The sequence below is a fragment of the Carcharhinus amblyrhynchos genome, chromosome 7 (assembly GCF_965287045.1).
Source record: "Carcharhinus amblyrhynchos chromosome 7, sCarAmb.v2.hapA, whole genome shotgun sequence".
Taxonomy (NCBI): Eukaryota; Metazoa; Chordata; class Chondrichthyes; order Carcharhiniformes; family Carcharhinidae; genus Carcharhinus; species Carcharhinus amblyrhynchos.
Window position 1 is genome coordinate 3,894,792 of NC_137330.1, and position 20,011 is coordinate 3,914,802.

The window sequence follows — 20,011 nt, forward strand, 5'->3', positions numbered from 1 at the left end:
GACTGGGCACTGCAGAGGTCTGGTGTCGCTATGCTGCCCACCTCCCCTGCCCTGGCTTCGCCGCCAGTGGTGCGCAGTTGGGTTAACGCGTTTGGAGGGGCTCCCTTGGATGAAGAAGGCAACTTCAACTGAAATAGTTCACGCACCTCACAGACACGCTCCTTCCAAGGATAAACACTCAATCCCTTTAAACCCTTCGATTATTGCCACCTCTCCTGTCTGGGTCATCATCCTTGGAGAAGACTTGGCAAATCAAGCTAACGTTCCTGCCTCTCGCTATTAGAAACATTGAGAATAAGAGCAGGATGAGGCCATATGGCCCTTCGAGCCTGTTCTGCCATTTATTATGATCAGGGCTGATCATCTAACTCAATAGCTTGATCCTGCCTCCTCCCCACCCCGCATATCCTTTGATCCCTTTGCCCAATGTGCTAAATCTAACTCCTTGTTGAAAACATATAATGTTTTGTCCTCAACCACTTTCTGTGATAGCGAATCCCACAGGCTGACTACTCTCTGGGTGAAAACCTTCTCCTCATCTCAATCCTAAATGGTTTACCCCTTATCTTTAGGCTATGACCCCTGGTTCTGGGCTCCCCCACCATCAGGAACATCCTTCCTGCCTCTACCTTGTCTAGTCCTATTAGAATTGTATAGGTTTCTATGAGGGTTCCACCCTCCCCCATTCCTCAGAATTCCAGTGAATATAATCCTAATTTTGCCTCAAACGTCAGTCCTGCCATTCCCAGGAATCGGCCTTCTCTGCACTCCCTCCACAGAAGGACCATCCTAAGGAAGCCAAAACTGCACGCAATATTCCAGGAGTGGTCTCACCATGGCCCTGTATAACTACAACAACACATCCCTGCTCCTCTCGCTATGAGGGCCAACATACCATTTACCTCTTTTACCGCCTGCTGCATCTGCATTTTTACCTTCAGCGACTGGTGTATGAGGACACCCAGATCTCGTTGCACATTCCTGTTTGCTAATTTATGGTCATTCAGATAGAAATCTGCCTTCTCACTTTTACTACTGGGGTGGATAACCTCACATTTATCCAAATTGCACTGCGCCTGCCATTAGTTTGCCCACTCACTCAGCTTGTCCAAATCACAGTGAAGCATCTCGGTATAGGATCATAAAATCCCTACAGAAGTGCAGAAGGAGAACACTCAGCCCATCAAGTCTGCCCCAACCACAATCCCACCCAAACCCCATTCCCATAAACTCATGCATTTACCCCAGCTAGTCCCCCTAAGGGAGAATTTAGCATAGCCAATCCACCTAACCCGCACGTCTTTGGACTGTGGGAGGAAACCGGAGCACCCAGAGGAAACCCACGCAGACACGAGGAGAATGTGCAAACTCCACACAGACAGTGACCCAAGCCAGGAATTGAACCCGGGTCCCCGGGGCCGTGAGGCAGCAGTGCTAGCCACTGTGCCACCATGCCACCCACACTGTTTACCCTCCCACCCAGCTTTGTGACATCTGCAAATTTGGACATTTAGTTCCTTTATCAAAATCATTTGTTTTCTGTGTTCTTTCACTGGCCTCACTGGCATTTACTGCCCTCAGAGTGAGTGGCTGTCCCCAGGCATTGCACAGGACGGTTAAGAGTCCGCTGCAAGAGTTGCTGTGCATCTGGAAACAGCTGGAGGCCAGACCGGTTAAGGACAGCAGATTGCCTTCCCTGGAGGACACCAGTGAACCAGTTGGGTTTTTACAATAAGCAATGATCCCCATGACTGAAACTGGCTCCCAGATATTGTGAATTGAACTGAAATTCTACCAGCTGTGGTGGTGGGATTTGAAACCACAAGGAAGAATTTGCAATGAAGTAACAGACCTCACTCCCTCTTCCAGAGAGCCGAAAACATTCTAACACACAGCGATGTTGTAGTAATGAGCATCCAGATTGTTTCACTCCTTGTAAATGTACCTATTAATCTATAGGGTATGTCAAATTTAGAACCATAGAAAAGTCACAGCACAGAAGGAAGCCATTCTTCCCGTCCTGTCCGTGCCAACCTGAGGACACCCAAATGCTCTTTCTGTGCTGTTTCCCATCAAGCTGGCAGCAGCAGAAAGATCTCTGGCCCTTATCAGACCTGCTGCCAGCTGGCACCTTGGACCCTGTGCCACCAAGGCTAACTCACTCCACTGCGAGGTCTCCTGCCGCAGAGGTCTCACTCTGGGAAGACAGAACATTCTCCCCTCCAAATGAACATTCCAGTTGACTTTTGATTCTGAGCTCTGGACACATGCAGGACCCATACTGGTATTTTCACCAAACCCTCGCCCTTTTCCCTCTCCCCCATTTACTGTGGGAGTGTAAAAAGAGGTGGGCGTTGCAACTCCCATTGCACATGTGTACACGTGCGTGTCCATGTGCGTGTGCGTGCACATGTGTTTGTGTGCATGTGTGTGTGCATGTACTTGTGTGTTTATGTTTGTGCATGTGCTTGCATGTGTGTGTGCAGGCATACTTGTGTTTACATTTGTGTGTGTGTGCTTGTATGTGTGCAAGTGCACATGCGTATGTGTTTAAACACGTGTTTATATTTATGCGTGTGTGCATGCATGTAAATGTGCACGTTCTTGTGTGTTTATGTTTGTGCATGTGTGTGTACGCATACTCGTGTTTATGTTGCACGTATGTGTGTGTTTGCATGTGTGCATGTGCGTGTATGCATACTTGTGTTTATGTTGCATGTGTGTGTGCTTGCATGTGTGCATGTACTTATGTGTTTATATTTGTGCATGTGTGTCTGCGCATGTCTGTGTGCACACTTGTGTGTTTAGTTTTACACGCATGGCAAGTGTGCGTGTGCTTCATGTGTGCATGCATGTGCACACGTGTGTATGTATATGTACGTCTGTGTGCTGTATACCTGTAAAAAGAAACCAACTTTTTTATTTTGTACTTGCCTCGAGCTATTAAGAGGATTGGGACATTTCCAAATGCATTGATTGGGTAGAATATGCCTTTTATTAAGGGGGAAATCTGAATTTTAAAAAAGCACCTTTTGGTCTTTGCACGGGTAGGGAGTGGAGGAATCAGGGCTGTTTAAACTGATTCCCTCCTGAATAAATCCTGAGGGAGTTCAATACTGAGGCACAGTCATGATATCCGCAAATCACACGTGTATAGATTATTGCGTCACATGCAGGTAAAGTCAGGTCGGGAACCACATGCCTCACTATTTGCTTCACTCCTTTACTGCTTACCGATTTGAACAGCCTCTACACAAGCTGTGAGAGGAAGTGTTCCCTCCCCACTGCCCACCCTCTCAATTAGACTCCAGCACTCACGAGACCAGCCACAGCGCGCACTCATACTCGCACCCAGTCGAGTGGCGAGGTGGATGTGTGAGCACTGAGTCCGTTCTCCGGTGCCATAAATGTACCAACCCTCGGCCACCCCTCAAACCTCTGTGAGGCTGCCGTGCTCTACTCGTTTTGAGGAGGTGGGAAGGGGTGGCATGAGGAGTTGGGAGAAGGGGGGGAGTTTGTTGGTACCACTCTCGCCAAGATAAGCTGACGCTTCCCTCCACCGTCCCCCCCCCCCCCCCCCACCCTTTAGCCACCCCAATGGGCATGCCATCTGCATGTGCTTTGTAGACAACACAAAACTTAGTGGGAATGTGAGTGGTGAGGAGGGTGTGAAGAGGCTTCGAGGTGATTTAGTCATGATCGGTGAGCAAATTTGTGGCTGAGGCAATATGACGTGGATAAATGCAAATGCATCCACTTTGGATGGAAAAACAGAATGGCAGGGTACTGTTACAGTGGTTAGCACTGCTGCCTCACAGCACCAGTGACCCAGGTTTCATTCTCGGCTTGGGTCACTGTCTGAGTGGGGTTTGCACATTCTCTGCATGAGTTTCCTCCGGGTGCTCTGGTTTCCTCCTACAGTCCGAAAGACGTGCTGGTTAGGGTGCGTTGGCCATGCTGATTCTCCCTCAGTGCACCCGGGCAGGCAGCGGAGTGTGGCGACTGGGGGATCGTCACAGTAACTTCTTTGCAGTATTAATGGAAGCCTACTTGTGATACCAATAAAGAGACTTTAAACTTACAGCAGCAAGGATATCTTACTGTATCTGGCCTTGGTGAGACCACATCGGGAGTATAGTGTGCAGCTTTGATCTCCTTATCGATTTGCCTCAGTGGGAATTCAATGAAAGTTCATCAGTCTGATCCCTGGGATGGCAGGATTGAGTTGACTGGGCCTATATTCACTGGAATTTAGAAAAGCGAGAGGGGATCTCATTGAAACGCATAATGTTCTGACAGGACTGGACAGACTGGATGCAGGGATGTTGTTTCATTTGGCCGGAGGACAAGCGGATACAGTCTTGGGTACGCGGTAGATCGTTTAGGTAAGAAATGAGGAGAAGTGTGTTCTTTCAGAGGGTGGTGAACCTGTGGAATTCTCCACCACAGGAAGCTGTGGACGTCAAGTCACTGAATATATTAAAGATGGAAACAAATCGATCTCTGAAGACATTAAGGGGGTGCGGAGAGAATGGGGGGGTGTGGTGTTGAGATGAGGGATCAGCCATGATCATATTGAATGGGGGAGCAGGCTTGAAGGGCCGAATGGCTTACTCCTGCTCCTAGTTCTGACGTTTGAGTTGCCCTCTTTAACCTGGCAGAGAGGGCTGGTATCAGAGTTCCGTGTGAGGGCCGGAGGGACAGATTTCCTCGAAAGCATTGTACTGTTGGTGAACTATCTCCCCTCCCCCTGCGTTGCCCATCAACATCCCCCTGCTGTCCGTTCTCCCACCCACACCCCCCCACCGCAACCCTCCCCACCAACCCGCCACACCGCCATCCACCTCACCATGCAAGGTGTGCCATCTCCCACACCATTCCCAACAACCTCTGCACGATGCAACAAGCCATAATGCTGTCAGGACGAGCGCTGATTAACAGAAGCTGGGGGTTTGTTGTGGGGGGGAGGGGGTGGTGGGAGTGGAGTGGTGGGGGGGAGTGGAGACGTGGGGGCACCGGAGAGGTGAGAGGGAGAGATGGGAAAGAGTGGAGAGGTGGGGGAGAGTGGAGAGGTGGGGGAGAGTGGAGAGGTGGGGGAGAGTGGAGAGGCGGGGGGGAGTGGAGAGGTGGGGGAGAGTGGAGAGGTGGGGGAGAGTGGAGAGGTGGGGGAGAGTGGAGAGGTGGGGAAGAGTGGAGAGGTGGGGGAGAGTGGAGAGGTGGGGGAGAGTGGAGAGGTGGGGAAGAGTGGAGAGGTGGGGGAGAGTGGAGAGGTGGGGGAGAGTGGAGAGGCGGGGGAGAGTGGGGGAAGAGTGGAGAGGTGGGGAAGAGTGGAGAGGTGGGGGAGAGTGGAGAGGTGGGGGGGAGTGGAGAGGTGGGGGGAGAGTGGAGAGGTGGGGGAGAGTGGAGAGGTGGGGGAGAGTGGAGAGGTGGGGGAGAGTGGAGAGGCGGGGGAGAGTGGGGGAAGAGTGGAGAGGTGGGGGTACTGGAGAGGTGAGAGGGAGAGGTGGGGGAGAGTGGAGAGGTGGGGGAGAGTGGAGAGGTGGGGAGAGTGGAGAAGTGGGGGAGAGTGGAGAAGTGGGGGAGAGTGGAGAGGTGGGCAAGAGTGGAGAGGTGGGGGTACTGGAGAGGTGAGAGGGAGAGATGGGGAAGAGTGGAGAGGTGGGGGTACTGGAGAAGTGAGATGGAGAGATGGGGAAGAGTGGAGAGGCGGGGGGAGTGGAGAGGCGGGGGGAGTGGAGAGGTGGGGGAGAGTGGAGAAGTGGGGGAGAGTGGAGAGGTGGGGGTACTGGAGAGGTGAGAGGGGGAGATGGGGAAGAGTGGAGAGGTGGGGTGAGTGGAGAGGCGGGGGGAGTGGAGAGGCGGGAGAGAGTGGAGAGGCGGGAGGAAAAGGAGAGGCGGGACAGAGTGGAGAGGTGGGGGGGAATGGAGAGGTCGGGGGGAGTGGAGAGGTGGGGGGTGTGGAGAGGTGGGGGAAATGGAGAGGTGGGGGGAATGGAGAGGCGGGGAGTGTGGAGAGGTGGGGGAAATGGAGAGGTGGGGGGAATGGAGAGGTGGGGGGGAATGGAGAGGTGGTGGGGAGTGGAGAGGTGTGGAGGAATGGAGAGATGGTGGGACTGGAGAGGTGGGGGGGAATGGAGAAGTCGGGGGGAGTGGAGAGGTGGGGGGTGTGGAGAGGTTGGGGGAATGGAGAGGTGGGGGGTGTGGAGAGGTGGGGGGTGTGGAGAGGTTGGGGGAATGGAGAGGTGGGGGGTGTGGAGAGGTGGGGGGTGTGGAGAGGTTGGGGGAATGGAGAGGTGGTGGGGAGTGGAGAGGTGGAAGGGAGTGGAGAGATATTGGGAGTGGAGAGGTGGGAAGGGTTGGGGAGGAAGAGATTGGGGGATGAGGGGGATTGTGTTTTACTTGAGGTGTGAACTCCGTCAGGAAGCAGGCTTTGTGAGGGGGGTGGGGGGGAGGGGGTGGTTTTGGAGGGGAGGGTGGGAGGGGCTGAAGAGGGTGCATAGATGAGAAAGTTTGCAAGCGTCTGGCCCCGAGCCACTCGTCAGTCCAATGCTCTCTAGCTGTCTTGAACTCACCACACAAATTAATCTACACGCAGCTCCAAGCAGGACAATATCCCAACCTATCTCGTTTGGCCGTCTTTCCACTCATTCCTTAATCTACTGAGGCGTGAAAGTGAGAAATGTTGACACTTGCTGGGATGGGAAGGGGGTTAGACTGAGACAGGCATCAGTGGTTAATCCTTTACCCCTCTCCAAGCCCAATGGTTCTCTGCCAGGGTAGGCCAGGTGATCTAGACACCCCTCTCCCACCCCCACTGTGAGCCGACAGTAAGATAGAGTTGGTCACATCACACATTGCCTTAACAGGGGCCCACGGGATTCCAATGGCCAGGGTCTCAGAGCTGGAATCAGCCTTTCCTGTTAACACCCTCTTGGGGCAGCCACAGGCCCAGGGGTGGGGGGACGGGGGAGGTGGATGGGGAAGGTTAACCTCGCAGCCAAGGGGCTGGTGTTGGGAGGCACAAGCAAGCCAGTCTGGGAAAGGACAGTAAGTTTCCTCCCCTAAAGGATGCAGGTGACGGGAGAGGGTGGGGGTGATCCTCCAACTACTTCCGCTGTGCCATAGGGGAAGGCAGGAGGAAACGGGAGGGATCGAGATTGTAAACCAGGCTCACGATCAACCATTTCACCCAAGCCTGACAAACTCCATGTTAAATACCCTCGAAGAGGCATGTCACCAAAGTTTTTCATCCATGACTCATCAGGTCAAATGCCAGAGGATCACGACAGCTTATACATCCAGGTGCTGATTGGATGGTAAGTCAATTGTGATTGGGCTTGCCACAGATTTTGCCATGGTGAGAGTGACGGGGAACAAAATATCCACTGTTAGACGTGATTCTGCAATTGGGCAGCACTTGCCGGGTTGACACTGAGTGTGCTAATAGTGACACTAACAACCAATTTAAGAGAATCAATCACACTCATAACATGGCTCATCTATATGTGCTCAAGGTGCTGTATGTTCAGATGCTGGGATCCAGTCACTGCAAACAAAGGGAATCTGTCCTAGCCTTATTCCTTTTTTAGTTAATCAGTCGGGAGCTGGGGGGGGAGCCAATAGTTTCCCTTTGATTTCACCATGGCAACGCATCAGCCAATCAGAATTTGGCTTGGCATCCTGGTTGAATCACTTTCTCTCTCTCTTTCTGTCCTTGACCTTTTCCCTCTCTCATCCTGATGTTTCCTCCGTCCATGTGTCCTCCTTGGGTTACCAACCTTTTATCCCTCATCTCACTGCCTCTTTCTCATCATGTTGCGCTGCCTGTTTCCACTTACCCACTATCCCTGCGTCTGTCTCTCTCTTGCTCACCCTCTTCCTTATCTTTTGCTGTATCTCCCCCTGCCCCCCCCACCCCACCCATCCCTACACTTCTCTTTTTAATAAGAGAGAGAGAGAGAAAGTGAAAGAGAGAAAGTGCGGCCATTGTCTCAAATTTGGAATTCTTGCCTTTGTCCTCATGAGAGTGCAAGACCAAAAACTTTGACGAGTCTCTCTTTCTGGCAATGCTTGGGTTGCGTGTTGCCAGGTGACTGGAGGTTACTGTCGATGGACCCTTGTGACCATTTTAACCAATTGCTCGCTACATTTCTATTGGTCAATTACAGACGCCTATGTTGGAGGGGTCGGGGGTGGGGTGGGTGAGGGGTAGGAGGAGAGGTGTCTCTAATGCTGTCTCAAGTCATGCACCCATCTGCCCTTCCCACCGCCCCACCCCATCCCATCCCCACAAGATTCACGATCCCACTGTGCCAGCACCACCAACAAGGCCTCAGGAAGTGGTGCTAGCTCAGACTGTTAAACCGAAAGACAGGCTTCACATACACTGGAAGGGGGGGGGGGAGGAACCGGCAAAAAAAAACTCAGGTCACAAGCCTTTAAGGACGAGTGTCTTGTGCCAACTAAGTCATCACACAGGCATGTGCAGTGAGTAACTGGTTATCGAGTTTTGATTAATGGTTCCAGTCCAGGAGGCACAAGGCAGAGAGAGAAAAAAAAAATCAAGGATGTTCACAATGCAAAATGCCCTTGAAAACCTGCAGGAGATGGGGGCAGTCCGCGCTCTGGCTCTCTCTCTGCCCTATCGCAGTCTCTAAACCAGCAGGGAAGAAAGAGAGGAGGGGTAGTCTCGATAAGAGGCTAGAGGGAGAGGAGGGGGCAGGTTGGGTGGGAGAGATGGAATGAGAGGCAGGGAGAAAGAGAATGAGAAAGAGAAAGAGAAAGAGAGAGAGAGAGAGACAGGAATGGAGATAGTGGGGGACAAAATGAGATAGGAGGATGGCAAGATGATGAGAAAGAGATGGACAGAGACAAGGATTGAAATATTGGCAAAGTGAGGAGCCAAGAGGAGGACACATGGTTAGAGATACAAAGATAGTGGGAAAGAGAGAGACAGAAATAGCCAGAGGGGACGATAGACAGTGAGAGAGAGAGTCAGAGAAGGACTGAGACGGAGCAGAGAGAGACAGAGAAACACCAGGAGATAGAGCAAAAGAAAGAGACACAGTGAGCGAGAGACAGACAAAGTCAGAGACATAGAGATATAGTGAAAGGGTCAGAATCATAAAGAAATTCAGAGACAGTGACACAGACAGCGAGGGAGAGGAAGAGACAAAGACATCGATAGACAGAGGGAGAGGGTCACAGAAGAGAGAAAGAAGCACAGATAGACGGAGAGAGAGAGAGAGGGTCACAGGGAGAGAGAGAGAGACATTGATAGACAGAGAGAGAGAGACACAGACAGACAGACAAAGTCAGAGACATAGAGAGACAGAGAGAAAGAGAGTCACAGACAAAGAGAGATAGGATAGAAATAAAGAGGGGGTCAGAGGCCTAGAGAGACACAGAGACAAGGTGAGAGAAAGTGAGATAGACTAAAAGAGAGGGACAGAGAAAGAAAGACAGAGAGAGGGAGTTCCAGGATTTCGACCAAGCAACAGCGATATATTTCAAACACAGGATAGTGAGTGAATTGGAGGGGAACCTCCAAGTGATGTTGTTCCCATGTATTTGCCACCCTTGCTTTCTAGATCTTGGGCTGTGGGTTTGGAAGGTGCTGTCTAAGGATCTTTGCTGCAGTATATCTTATAGCTAGCACACTCTGCTGCTACTGAGCGTCAGTGGTGGGAGTGGATGTTTAAGGTATAATTCTGTGAGGATGTCAATCTGTGGGACAGCCCTCCCAATGTTGGCATAATCATTTCCCCCAACACCAGACCCCCTCCGGATCTTAGCTATGAAGATGTGGAAAAGTTGACAGAGGTGGGTGTGCCGGTGTAGTTTCTGGTGCTTGGGTTCATTCCGGGTGGTCTATTGAGTTTTATCCTGCTTGTGCCTTTTCTGTGGCAGTTTTCTTTACAAGTGAGTGGCTTGCTAGGCCATTTCAGATTACAGTTTAAGAGTCAATCATATTACTGGGGCTTTGGAATCATATGTAGGTCAGACCACATAAGGGCTGCAGATTTCCTTCCCTAGAGGTCCGTTGGGATTAATGAGCCAGATGGGTTTTTACAACAATCGCAAGGGAGGGAGTATTTGGTTATAAACAGCAATATAGTAACAGAATGGGAGGGGCAGAGAGAAAGATATTGTGGTGACAGAGAGCAGAATAAAGAGCAGGGACAGAGGAAGAGAGAGGGATGAAGGGAGAGAGAAAAGCAGCTCGCACAGGGAGATGGAAGGTGATAATCAGAGAGACCAGCTCACCAAAAGATGACAGAGAAAGAGAGTGAGAGAGAGGTACAAGAATAGAGAAGACAGAAAACAATAGAACTGAAAGAGAGAGAAAAAAGGGAATAGAGAAGACAGGAATGAGCGAAGAGCTGAAAGAGTGAGAGAGAGGAATGACAAACAGAGAAGAGGTGAAGAGAGACAGGCACATGGGAAAGAAGCAGGACAGGTGAAGGATAAACGGGTGGGGGGAGGGAGGGGAGAGGAGGAAAAATGGAAAACAGTCAGAGCCAATAAAACGTCGATATATCAGAAAGAAACCTGACGAGAAGATGATGGTGGGTCGCTGTACTCGACCCTGCGCTGGGCAGGAGGAGGGAGCCAATGGCGAGGGCAGCAGAGTGAGTCAGCGGACAGTGTGAAGCCTCGCATCCCTCGGCAGTGTCGAGCAGCCGTTACCCATCACCATTTGGGCCCGGACGTTACGTCTGTTCGGCAGTCGCATCCAAGAGGCAAGCACAAGAGCCAACGTTTCCCCACCCCTCCCGGTGCTCAAGTGTGTGGGCAACGTCCACTTAAGGACCACTTGGTGGAGGTAGGGGTGTGGGAGGGGCAGTGGCAGGGAGAGGGCCAACACCACCCCACCAGCACCCAAGGTGGCACCGACCCACCTCCGCCTCGAGCGACCAATGAACAGACGGAACTCCGAGTGCCCAATCGACATTAACCAATCACAGTGGACTGAGAGGAAGAGCCTAGTACCAGTTTCCAATTGTGTGTTCAATCACCTCGCAGCACCCCCCCACACCCTCAGCCCCTCACCCCACCCTGCCACTCCTCCCCGCCAAAACCTCAGCACCAAAGGCTGTGCGCCCAGGAGGAGACCATTCCAATAGCTACCTAGTCTTGGTCAACTGACTCCAAATCATTGGTGAACTCACACCAGGAGGACTGTGTCAGTATTGGTCTCCGTAATATAATAAAAAATGGATTAGAATTAAAATCCCTACAGTACAGAAAGAGGCCATTTGGCCCATTGAGTCTGCACCGACCACAATCCCACCCAAGCCCTACCCCCCTATCTCTACATATGTTCCCTCTAACCTACACATCTCAGGATACTAAGGGGCAATTTAAGTATGACCAATGAACCTAACCCGCACATCTTTGGACCGTGGGAGGAAACTGGAGCACCCAGAGGAAACCCACACAGACACGAAGAGAAGGTGCAAACTCCACACAGACAGCGTCCCAAGCCGGGAATCGAACCCAGATCCCTGGAGCTGTGAAGCAGGAGTGCTAACCACAGCAGGGCTAGCCGTGCAGCCCAATTAAAATCCCTACAGTGCAGAAGGAAGCCACTTGGCCCATCGAGTCTGCACTGACCACAATCCCACCCAATCCAACTAACCTGCACGTCTTTGAAGTGTTGGAGGAAACCGGAGCACCTGGACAGAGCCCACACAGACAAGGGGAGAATGTGCAAACTCCACACAGACAGTCACCCGAGGCCAGAATCGAACCCGGGTCCCTGGTGCTGTGAGGCAGCAGCGCAAACCACTATGCCACCATGTCTCTCACATATGTAAATGAGCCAGAAACAATTCAATTTCCTCCACTTACACCAGGAATGGGTGGGGTTTCTTATGAGGAAAGATTGGAGACTAACTTTGTATCTGTTACATGGTAAATGAGTGAGGTTACAGGCTCTTGAATATTGTGAAGGCAGAGCGGGATAGATTCTTCATTAACGAGGGGGTGAAAGGTTGTTGGGGATCAGCAGGAATATGGGGTTGGGTTTACAATCAGATCAGGCATCATCTTATTGAATGGCGAGCAGGCTCGAGGTGCATAATCCTGCTCCTAATTCCTATGGAATCCCAGCTCATGTTTGCAAATCCCCATTTGGAAATTCCCTGGTAGCCAGACTGAATGACCTCAGTCAGATTCTGATCCAAGTTTGACCAGGATCCCATGAAGATAAGGTTTCAGACGAGGCTTCATTGTAAAATTCGGAATAAGTTCAGCCTCGCGGTCTCCCTCTCTCAACTTCCATTGGTTGATTGCCCCGTGCAGAAGTGGCAGTTTCAATTTCAAGGCTTTTTTGTGCCAACTTGCTCCCAGTCCACGAGAAGTGATCGTCTTACATTGTTACACCAAAAAGTTCAACTGTGTATAAAATTAATCTTCTGCCGGAAGGCAACACAAACAATTATTTCAAAAACTGACCTCACTTGTCAAACAAAACAATTGCTGTGCCATTCGTCAACAGAACAGTTACAGGGTGTCAAGTCACAGGACAGGGAAGCATTACACCACAGCAACAAAAATACATCACAGATACATGGTGTCATGTCACAGAGAGCAGACACACAGAGAATTATCACACAGACCCATTGCACAATATTATATCATACAGTGCAGTTACACAGAGCCATATCATAGAGCAGATACAGTGAAATATCGCAACAAGCAGATACACAGTGAAATCTCACACAGATCAGATACACAGTGGGATATCACAATGAACAGATACACAGTGGAATATCATACCACAGATACACATTGTCATATCACAGAGAGCAAGCACAGTGTTATATCACACAGAGCATATACACAGTGAGATCTCACACAGAGCAGATACACAGTGTGACATTACACAATTCAGATACATAGTGCAATATCACAAAGAGCAGATACACAGTGAGATCTCACTCTGAGCAGTTACACAGTGAAAGGTCACACAGAGCAGGTACACAGTGAAAGGTCACACAGGACAGGGTACACAGTGAAAGGTCACACAGAGCAAGTACACAATGCAATATCTCAGAGCAGATAGTGTATTATATCACAATTAGCAGAAACACAGTGAAATTCACAGAAAAATAATGTAATATCACACACAGCAGATATACAGTGTTACATCACACAAAGCAGATAGTGTCGTATCACAATGATCGGGTACACAGTGTTACATTACAAACAGCAAATATACAGCAAAATATCAGCGCAAATGGAGGTCATTTTGCCTATTGAATCAGCACTAGATCTGTGATAGAGCATAATATCCAGACTCAGTGTATCTGACAGATCCCAGTCTCTGAGTGTATAGATCCACCACTCACTGAGTCTAATAGATCCCAGTCTCTGGGTGTTATATGATTCCCCATTCTGTCTCTGATAGATCTCTGAACAGTCTCCACCCTATCCCTGTAACCCCACACATTTAGTATGGTTAATTCCCCTAACCTATACATTTTTGGACACTAAGGGGCAATTTAGCATGGCCAATCCAGCTAGTCTGCATATCTTTGGATACTAAGGTGTAATTTAGAATGGCCAATTCACTTAACCCACACATAATCTATGACACAGGACATAATCATCAAATACCAGGGGAGGAGGTATAACACAGACTGGGATCTGTTAGACAGTTAGTGAAGGACATATAATGTAGGGACTGGGGTGTATCAAAGTGAGTGAGATATATCTAACACACAGAGACTGGGATCTGTTAAACAGTCAGTGGGGAATCTATAACACAAGAGTTTTGATAGTTTTCTGTATGAATTGAACTGATGTCCAGATTCAGGGTCCCTTGTCACAGCACTGGTACGTATCGACTGAGCAGCAATCAGACAATTCCACAATGACAGCTCATTAACAGTGCTGATATTGAGCATTCTATACCTTCAGAAAGAACAAGTCTAGCTTAGGCTGGAGACAGTTGCGCTAATAACAGACAGACAGGGAGGGGAGAGCTGTTTATAGAGTCTCTCGGGGGGCTGTGATGCCTTTATATGGCAAGGTATGGCAAACAGGGTTGTCAGCACCTGGGAGCTGCCACCTCACTGGAGGCAGCAGCTGGTGTTCAGGGGGCTGGGAGCCGGACTGGCTGCTTAGAGAGGTCACACTGCTTGCTCTGACAGGTTTGAGCCGGAGCCTCTGGGATCGTGTGCTCAGCAAGAATGAGGATCTCGGGGTCAGGGGAATGGAGATTAAAGCTCTCCACCCAGCCTGAGATCCTGCCCTCTGCATTTTCTCCAGCCAGGGCCCTTGGTAAACCCACTCCAAGCGATTGAGAGTATTTCAATCCCCTCTGCTGTCCCTGCAGTGTTATTCTGAAATCACGTGTGTGCACCTTGCCATTCACTCATTATATCTGCTCTGGTTTATGTATACACTGCCATGAATGTTCACACACTGGGACTTGGGAGTCCTAGTTCAGGAATTTCAAGGTTAACTTGCAGGTTGTGCTGTTAGTTTGGAAGGCAAATGCAATGTTAGCCTTCATTTTGAGAGTTCTAGAATAGAAAAGCAGGGATGTACTGCTGAAGCTTTATAAGGCTCTGGTCAAACCATGTCTGGAATATTGTGAGCAATTTAGGGCCCTGTATCGAAGGAAAGATGTGCTGGCCTTGGAAATAGTCCAGAGGAGGTTCACGAGAATGATCCCAGTAGTCAAAAGCCTGATGTATGAGAAGCGTTGAGGATTCTGGGTCTGTACTCGTTGGAGTTTAGAAGGATGTGGCAGATGTCATTAAAACTAACAGGATACTGACAGGCCTGGATAGAGTTTCAGTTTAAGCTTTTACTTATCAGTCACAAGTAAGGCTTAACATTGCAATGAAGTTACTGTGAAAATTCCTTAGTCGCCACACTCTGGCACCCATTTGAATCAATGTACCTAACCAGCACGGCTTTCAGACTGTGGGAGGGAACTGGAGCACCCGGAGGAAATCCACACGGACATGGGGAGAATGTGTAAACTCCACACAGACAGTGGCCCGGGAATCAAACCACATTCCCTGACACTGTGAGGCAGCAGTGCTCACCACTGTGCGCATGTGGACATGGGGAAGATGTTTTCATGAGTAGGAGAGACTAGGGTTCGAGGGCACAGGCTCAGAATAAAGGGACGACTATTTAGCAGGAATTTCTTCTGCCAGAGGATGGTGAATCTGGAATTCATTGCCATTGAAGGCAGTGGAGACCAAGTCATTGAGCGTATTTAAGACAGAGGTAGGTAGGTAGGTTGTCGATTGGGAATGGGGGTCAAAGGCTACGGGGAAAAAGCAGGACAACGGGTTGAGAAATTTACAGCCATGATTGAATGGCGGAGCAACTCAATGGGCCTTAATTATGCTCCTAATGTATTATGGTCTTCTGTGACTGGACGGGGCAGACACGCAGTGCGGCTGGGCAGGGCAGACACGCACTGTGGCTGGGCAGGGCGGACACGCACTGTGGCTGGGCAGGGCGGACACGCAGCGCGACTGGGCAGGGCGGACACGCAGTGCGACTGGGCAGGGCGGACACGCAGCGCGACTGGGCAGGGCGGACACGCAGTGCGACTGGGCAGGGCGGACACGCAGTGCGACTGGGCAGGGCGGACACGCAGCGCGGCTGGGCAGAGTGGACACGCAGTGCGACTGGGCAGGGCGGACACGCAGCGCGACCGGGCAGAGTGGACACGCAGCGCGACTGGGCAGGGCGGACACGCAGCGCGACTGGGCAGGGCGGACACGCAGCGCGACTGGGCAGGGCGGACACGCAGCGCGACCGGGCAGAGTGGACACGCAGCGCGACCGGGCAGGGTGGACACGCAGCGCGACCGGGCAGGGCGGACACGCAGCGCGACCGGGCAGGGTGGACACGCAGCGCGGCCGGGCAGGGTGGACACGCAGCGCGGCTGGACAGGGTGGACACGCAGCGCGACTGGGCAGGGCGGACACGCAGCGTGGCTGGGCAGGGCGGACACGCAGCGCGACTGGGCAGGGTGGACACGCAGCGCGACTGGGCAGGGCGGACACGCAGCGTGGCTGGGCAGGGCGGACACGCAGCGTGGCTGGGCAGGGCGGACACGCAGCGCGACTGGGCAGGGTGGACACGCAGCGCGACCGGGCAGGGTGGACACGCAGCGCGGCTGGGCAGGGCGGACACGCAGCGCGACCGGGCAGGGTGGACACGCAGCGCGACCGGGCAGGGTGGACACGCAGCGCGGCTGGACAGGGTGGACACGCAGCGCGACCGGGCAGGGCGGACACGCAGCGCGACCGGGCAGGGTGGACACGCAGCGCGGCTGGGCAGGGCGGACACGCAGCGCGGCTGGGCAGGGTGGACACGCAGCGCGACCGGGCAGGGTGGACACGCAGCGCGACTGGGCAGGGCGGACACGCAGCGCGACTGGGCAGGGTGGACACGCAGCGCGACTGGGCAGGGCGGACACGCAGCGCGACCGGGCAGGGCGGACACGCAGCGCGGCTGGGCAGGGCGGACACTCACTGTGACTGGACAGGGCGGACACTCACTGTGACCGGACAGGGCGGACATTCACTGTGACCGGACAGGGCGGACACTCACTGTGACCGGACAGGGCGGACACTCACTGTGACCGGACAGGGTGGACACTCACTGTGACCGGACAGGGCGGACATTCACTGTGACCGGACAGGGCGGACACTCACTGTGACCGGACAGGGTGGACACTCACTGTGACCGGACAGGGCGGACACTCACTGTGACCGGACAGGGTGGACACTCACTGTGACCGGACAGGGTGGACACTCACTGTGACCGGACAGGGCGGACACTCACTGTGACCGGACAGGGCGGACACTCACTGTGACCGGACAGGGCGGACACTCACTGTGACCGGACAGGGTGGACACTCACTGTGACCGGACAGGGTGGACACACACTGTGACCGGACAGGGTGGACATACACTGTGACCGGACAGGACGGACACTCACTGTGACCGGACAGGGTGGACACTCACTGTGACCGGACAGGACGGACACTCACTGTGACCGGACAGGGCGGACACACACTGTGACCAGACAGGGTGGACACACACAGTGACCGGACAGGGTGGACACTCACTGTGACCGGACAGGGCGGACACACACAGTGACCGGACAGGGCGGACACTCACTGTGACTGGACAGGGCGGACACACACAGTGACCGGACAGGGCGGACACACACTGTGACCAGACAGGGTGGACACACACTGTGACCGGACAGGGTGGACACACACTGTGACCAGACAGGGCGGACACTCACTGTGACCGGACAGGGCGGACACTCACTGTGACTGGACAGGGCGGACACACACTGTGACTGGACAGGGCGGACACTCACTGTGACCGGACAGGGTGGACACTCACTGTGACCGGACAGGGTGGACACACACTGTGACCGGACAGGGCGGACACACACTGTGACCAGACAGGGTGGACACTCACTGTGACCGGACAAAGACACGTACACTGTGTTTGCACAGGCCATGCTCACACTGTGCTTGGTTGGACACTCACCGATGGTGGAGGGGGGATTCCGGACATCGTGCTGTCCACTGCACCCGCCTGTTCGATCAGGGTCTGGGACGGGGTGTAGAGACGGATTCCAGTCTCGGGTATCGGCTGTCCTGGGAAATCAGGGCCGGCATGGGGAAGAGGAGGTGGGTACTCGGCAGGGAGCCGGCCCTGTGGTGGGGGAGGAGGGTACTGTGGAGGGTACCCCTGAGGTAAACCTTCAGCAGAACTCGGCGCATCCTGAGCACCCTAGGAAATTAGAAACAGACTGTAAATAGAGAGAGAGAGAGACAGGGACACACACACACAGAAAGAGAGAGAAAGGGACAGAGAGACACAGAGAGAGACAGAGAGTGTGACAGAAAATGTGACAGGGAGAGAGAGACAGAGAGAGAGATAAAAAGAGTAAAAATGAGAGAGAGCGAGAGAGACGAGGAGGGAGACAGAAAGAGACAGAAAGGGAGAGAGGGTGGTAGGGAGAGAGAGAGAGGCAGAGTGACAGAGAGTGAGAGGGGAGCAGGAAAGAAGGAAAGAAGTAGAAACAAAAGCAAAGAGAAATTGAGAGAGACCAAAAGGGAATGCGGCAGTGAGAGAGCAAAGGACTGAGACAGGGAGTAACAGAGAGGCGGAGAACAAGAGACAGATAAAGACTGTGAGAGGAATGCGAGAGACAGAGTTACAGAGAGACAGAGAAGGGGCAGAGAGAGAGTGAGAGACAGACAGGAAGAGAAAGATGGAGGAACAGAGGCAGAGAGTAGGAGACAGAGAAGAGATAGGGTGATTAAAAAAGACCGAGAGAGAGTCATGGAGAGTACAGCATGCAAACAGGCCTTTTAGCCGAACTTGTCCATGCCGCCCTAGGCTAATCCCAATTGCTAGCTTTTGGCCCATATCCCTCTATACCCATCATACCCATGTGACTATCTAAATGCATTTTTAAAAGATAAAATTGTACTCACCTCTACTACTCCCTCTGGCAGCTTGTTCCAACAAACCACCCTCTGTGTGAAACAATTGCCCCTCTGGACACTTTTGTATATCTCCACCTCACCTTAAACCTACGCCCTTTAGTTTTAGACTCCCCTACTTTTGGGAAAGGATATTGACTATCTACCTTGTCTATGACTGAGACTTTAAGACAGTGAAAGATAGAGAGAGAGAGACAGAAAGGACTGAGGGAGAGAGAGGGAAAGACAGAGAGCAACACAGGGAGAGAGAAAGATACCAAGGGAGAGAGACAGATAGGAGGGATTGATGGAGAGTGACAGTGAGAGACAGATAGAGATGAGAGAGAGGGAGAATGAGAGTGCAACAGGAAAAAGGGAAGAATAAGATACCAAAGGGGAATGAGAGAGTGGGAGTGTGAATGACAAAGAGAGAAGAATTAGAGAGAGTTTGGGACAGTGAAAGCGAGAAAGAAAAACAGAGAGAAATACAGAGAAAGAATGAGAGACAGAAAGAGAAAGAGATTGAGAGAGACAGGGAGCCAGACTAAGAGTGAGAGAAAGACAGAGACAGATAGAGTCACAGCGACAGGAAGAAAGAGATTGGTAGTGAGAACAGTCAGACAGAGAGAGAGAAAAACAAAAAAAGAGATACAAGCAGGGAATAGGACAGCAACAGATATGGTCAAAGATAAGGGAGAGAGAGGGGGATGTAGAGATAGAGATATGACTAAACAGAGATACACCAAGAGACAGAATGTGTCACAGACAGATAAGACCATAAGACATAGGACAGAATTAGGCCACTCTGCCAGTCAATCATGGCTGCTATTTTTCTCATCCCTATTCTCCTGCTTTTTCCCCATAACCTCTGATCCCTTTATTAATCAAGAACCTATCTATCTCTGTCTTAAAGGTACTCAATGACTTGGCCTCCACAGTCTTCTGCGGCAAAGAGTTTCACAGATTCACCACTCTCTGGCTGAAGAAATTCCTCCTCATCTCTGTTTTAAAGGATTGCCCTCTAACCTGAGGTTGTGTCCTTTGGTTCTAGTTTTTGCAATTAGTGGAAACATCTTCTCCACTTCCACTCTATCCAGGCTTTGCAGTGTCCTGTAAGTTTCAATAAGATCCCCCCTCATCCTTCTAAACTCCAAGTACAGACACAGAGTCCTCAGCTGATCCTCATACAGGAAGCTCTTCATTCCAGGAATCATTCTTGTGAACCTCCTTTGGGTCCTTTCCAAGGCCTGTACATACTCCAAATGGGGTCTGACCAGAGCCTTATAGTCTCAGAAGTACATCCCTGTTCTTGTATTCTAGCCCTCTCAACATGAACGCTAACACTGCATTTGCCTTCCTAACTGCCAACTGAACTTTCACGTTACCTTAAGAGAATCCTGAACAATGACTCCCAAATCCCTTTGTGTTTCTGATTTCCCAAGCATTTTCCCATTTAGAAAATAGTCGATGCCTCCATTCCTTCTTCCAAAGTGCATAACCTCACACTTTTCCACATTG

The 20,011-nt window shown here is 51.6% G+C and overlaps 1 protein-coding gene across 1 annotated transcript in view; it reads right to left on the reverse strand.

Annotated features, from left to right (window-relative positions):
* LOC145344713 (RNA binding protein fox-1 homolog 3-like) overlaps positions 1-20,011 on the reverse strand; it is a 42,215-nt gene that overhangs the window by 15,064 nt on the left and 7,140 nt on the right. Inside the window, exon 2 of the mRNA XM_080191818.1 lies at positions 17,550-17,795. Coding sequence (XP_080047944.1) covers positions 17,550-17,795 — 246 coding nt within the window. The remainder of the gene's footprint in view (positions 1-17,549; positions 17,796-20,011) is intronic.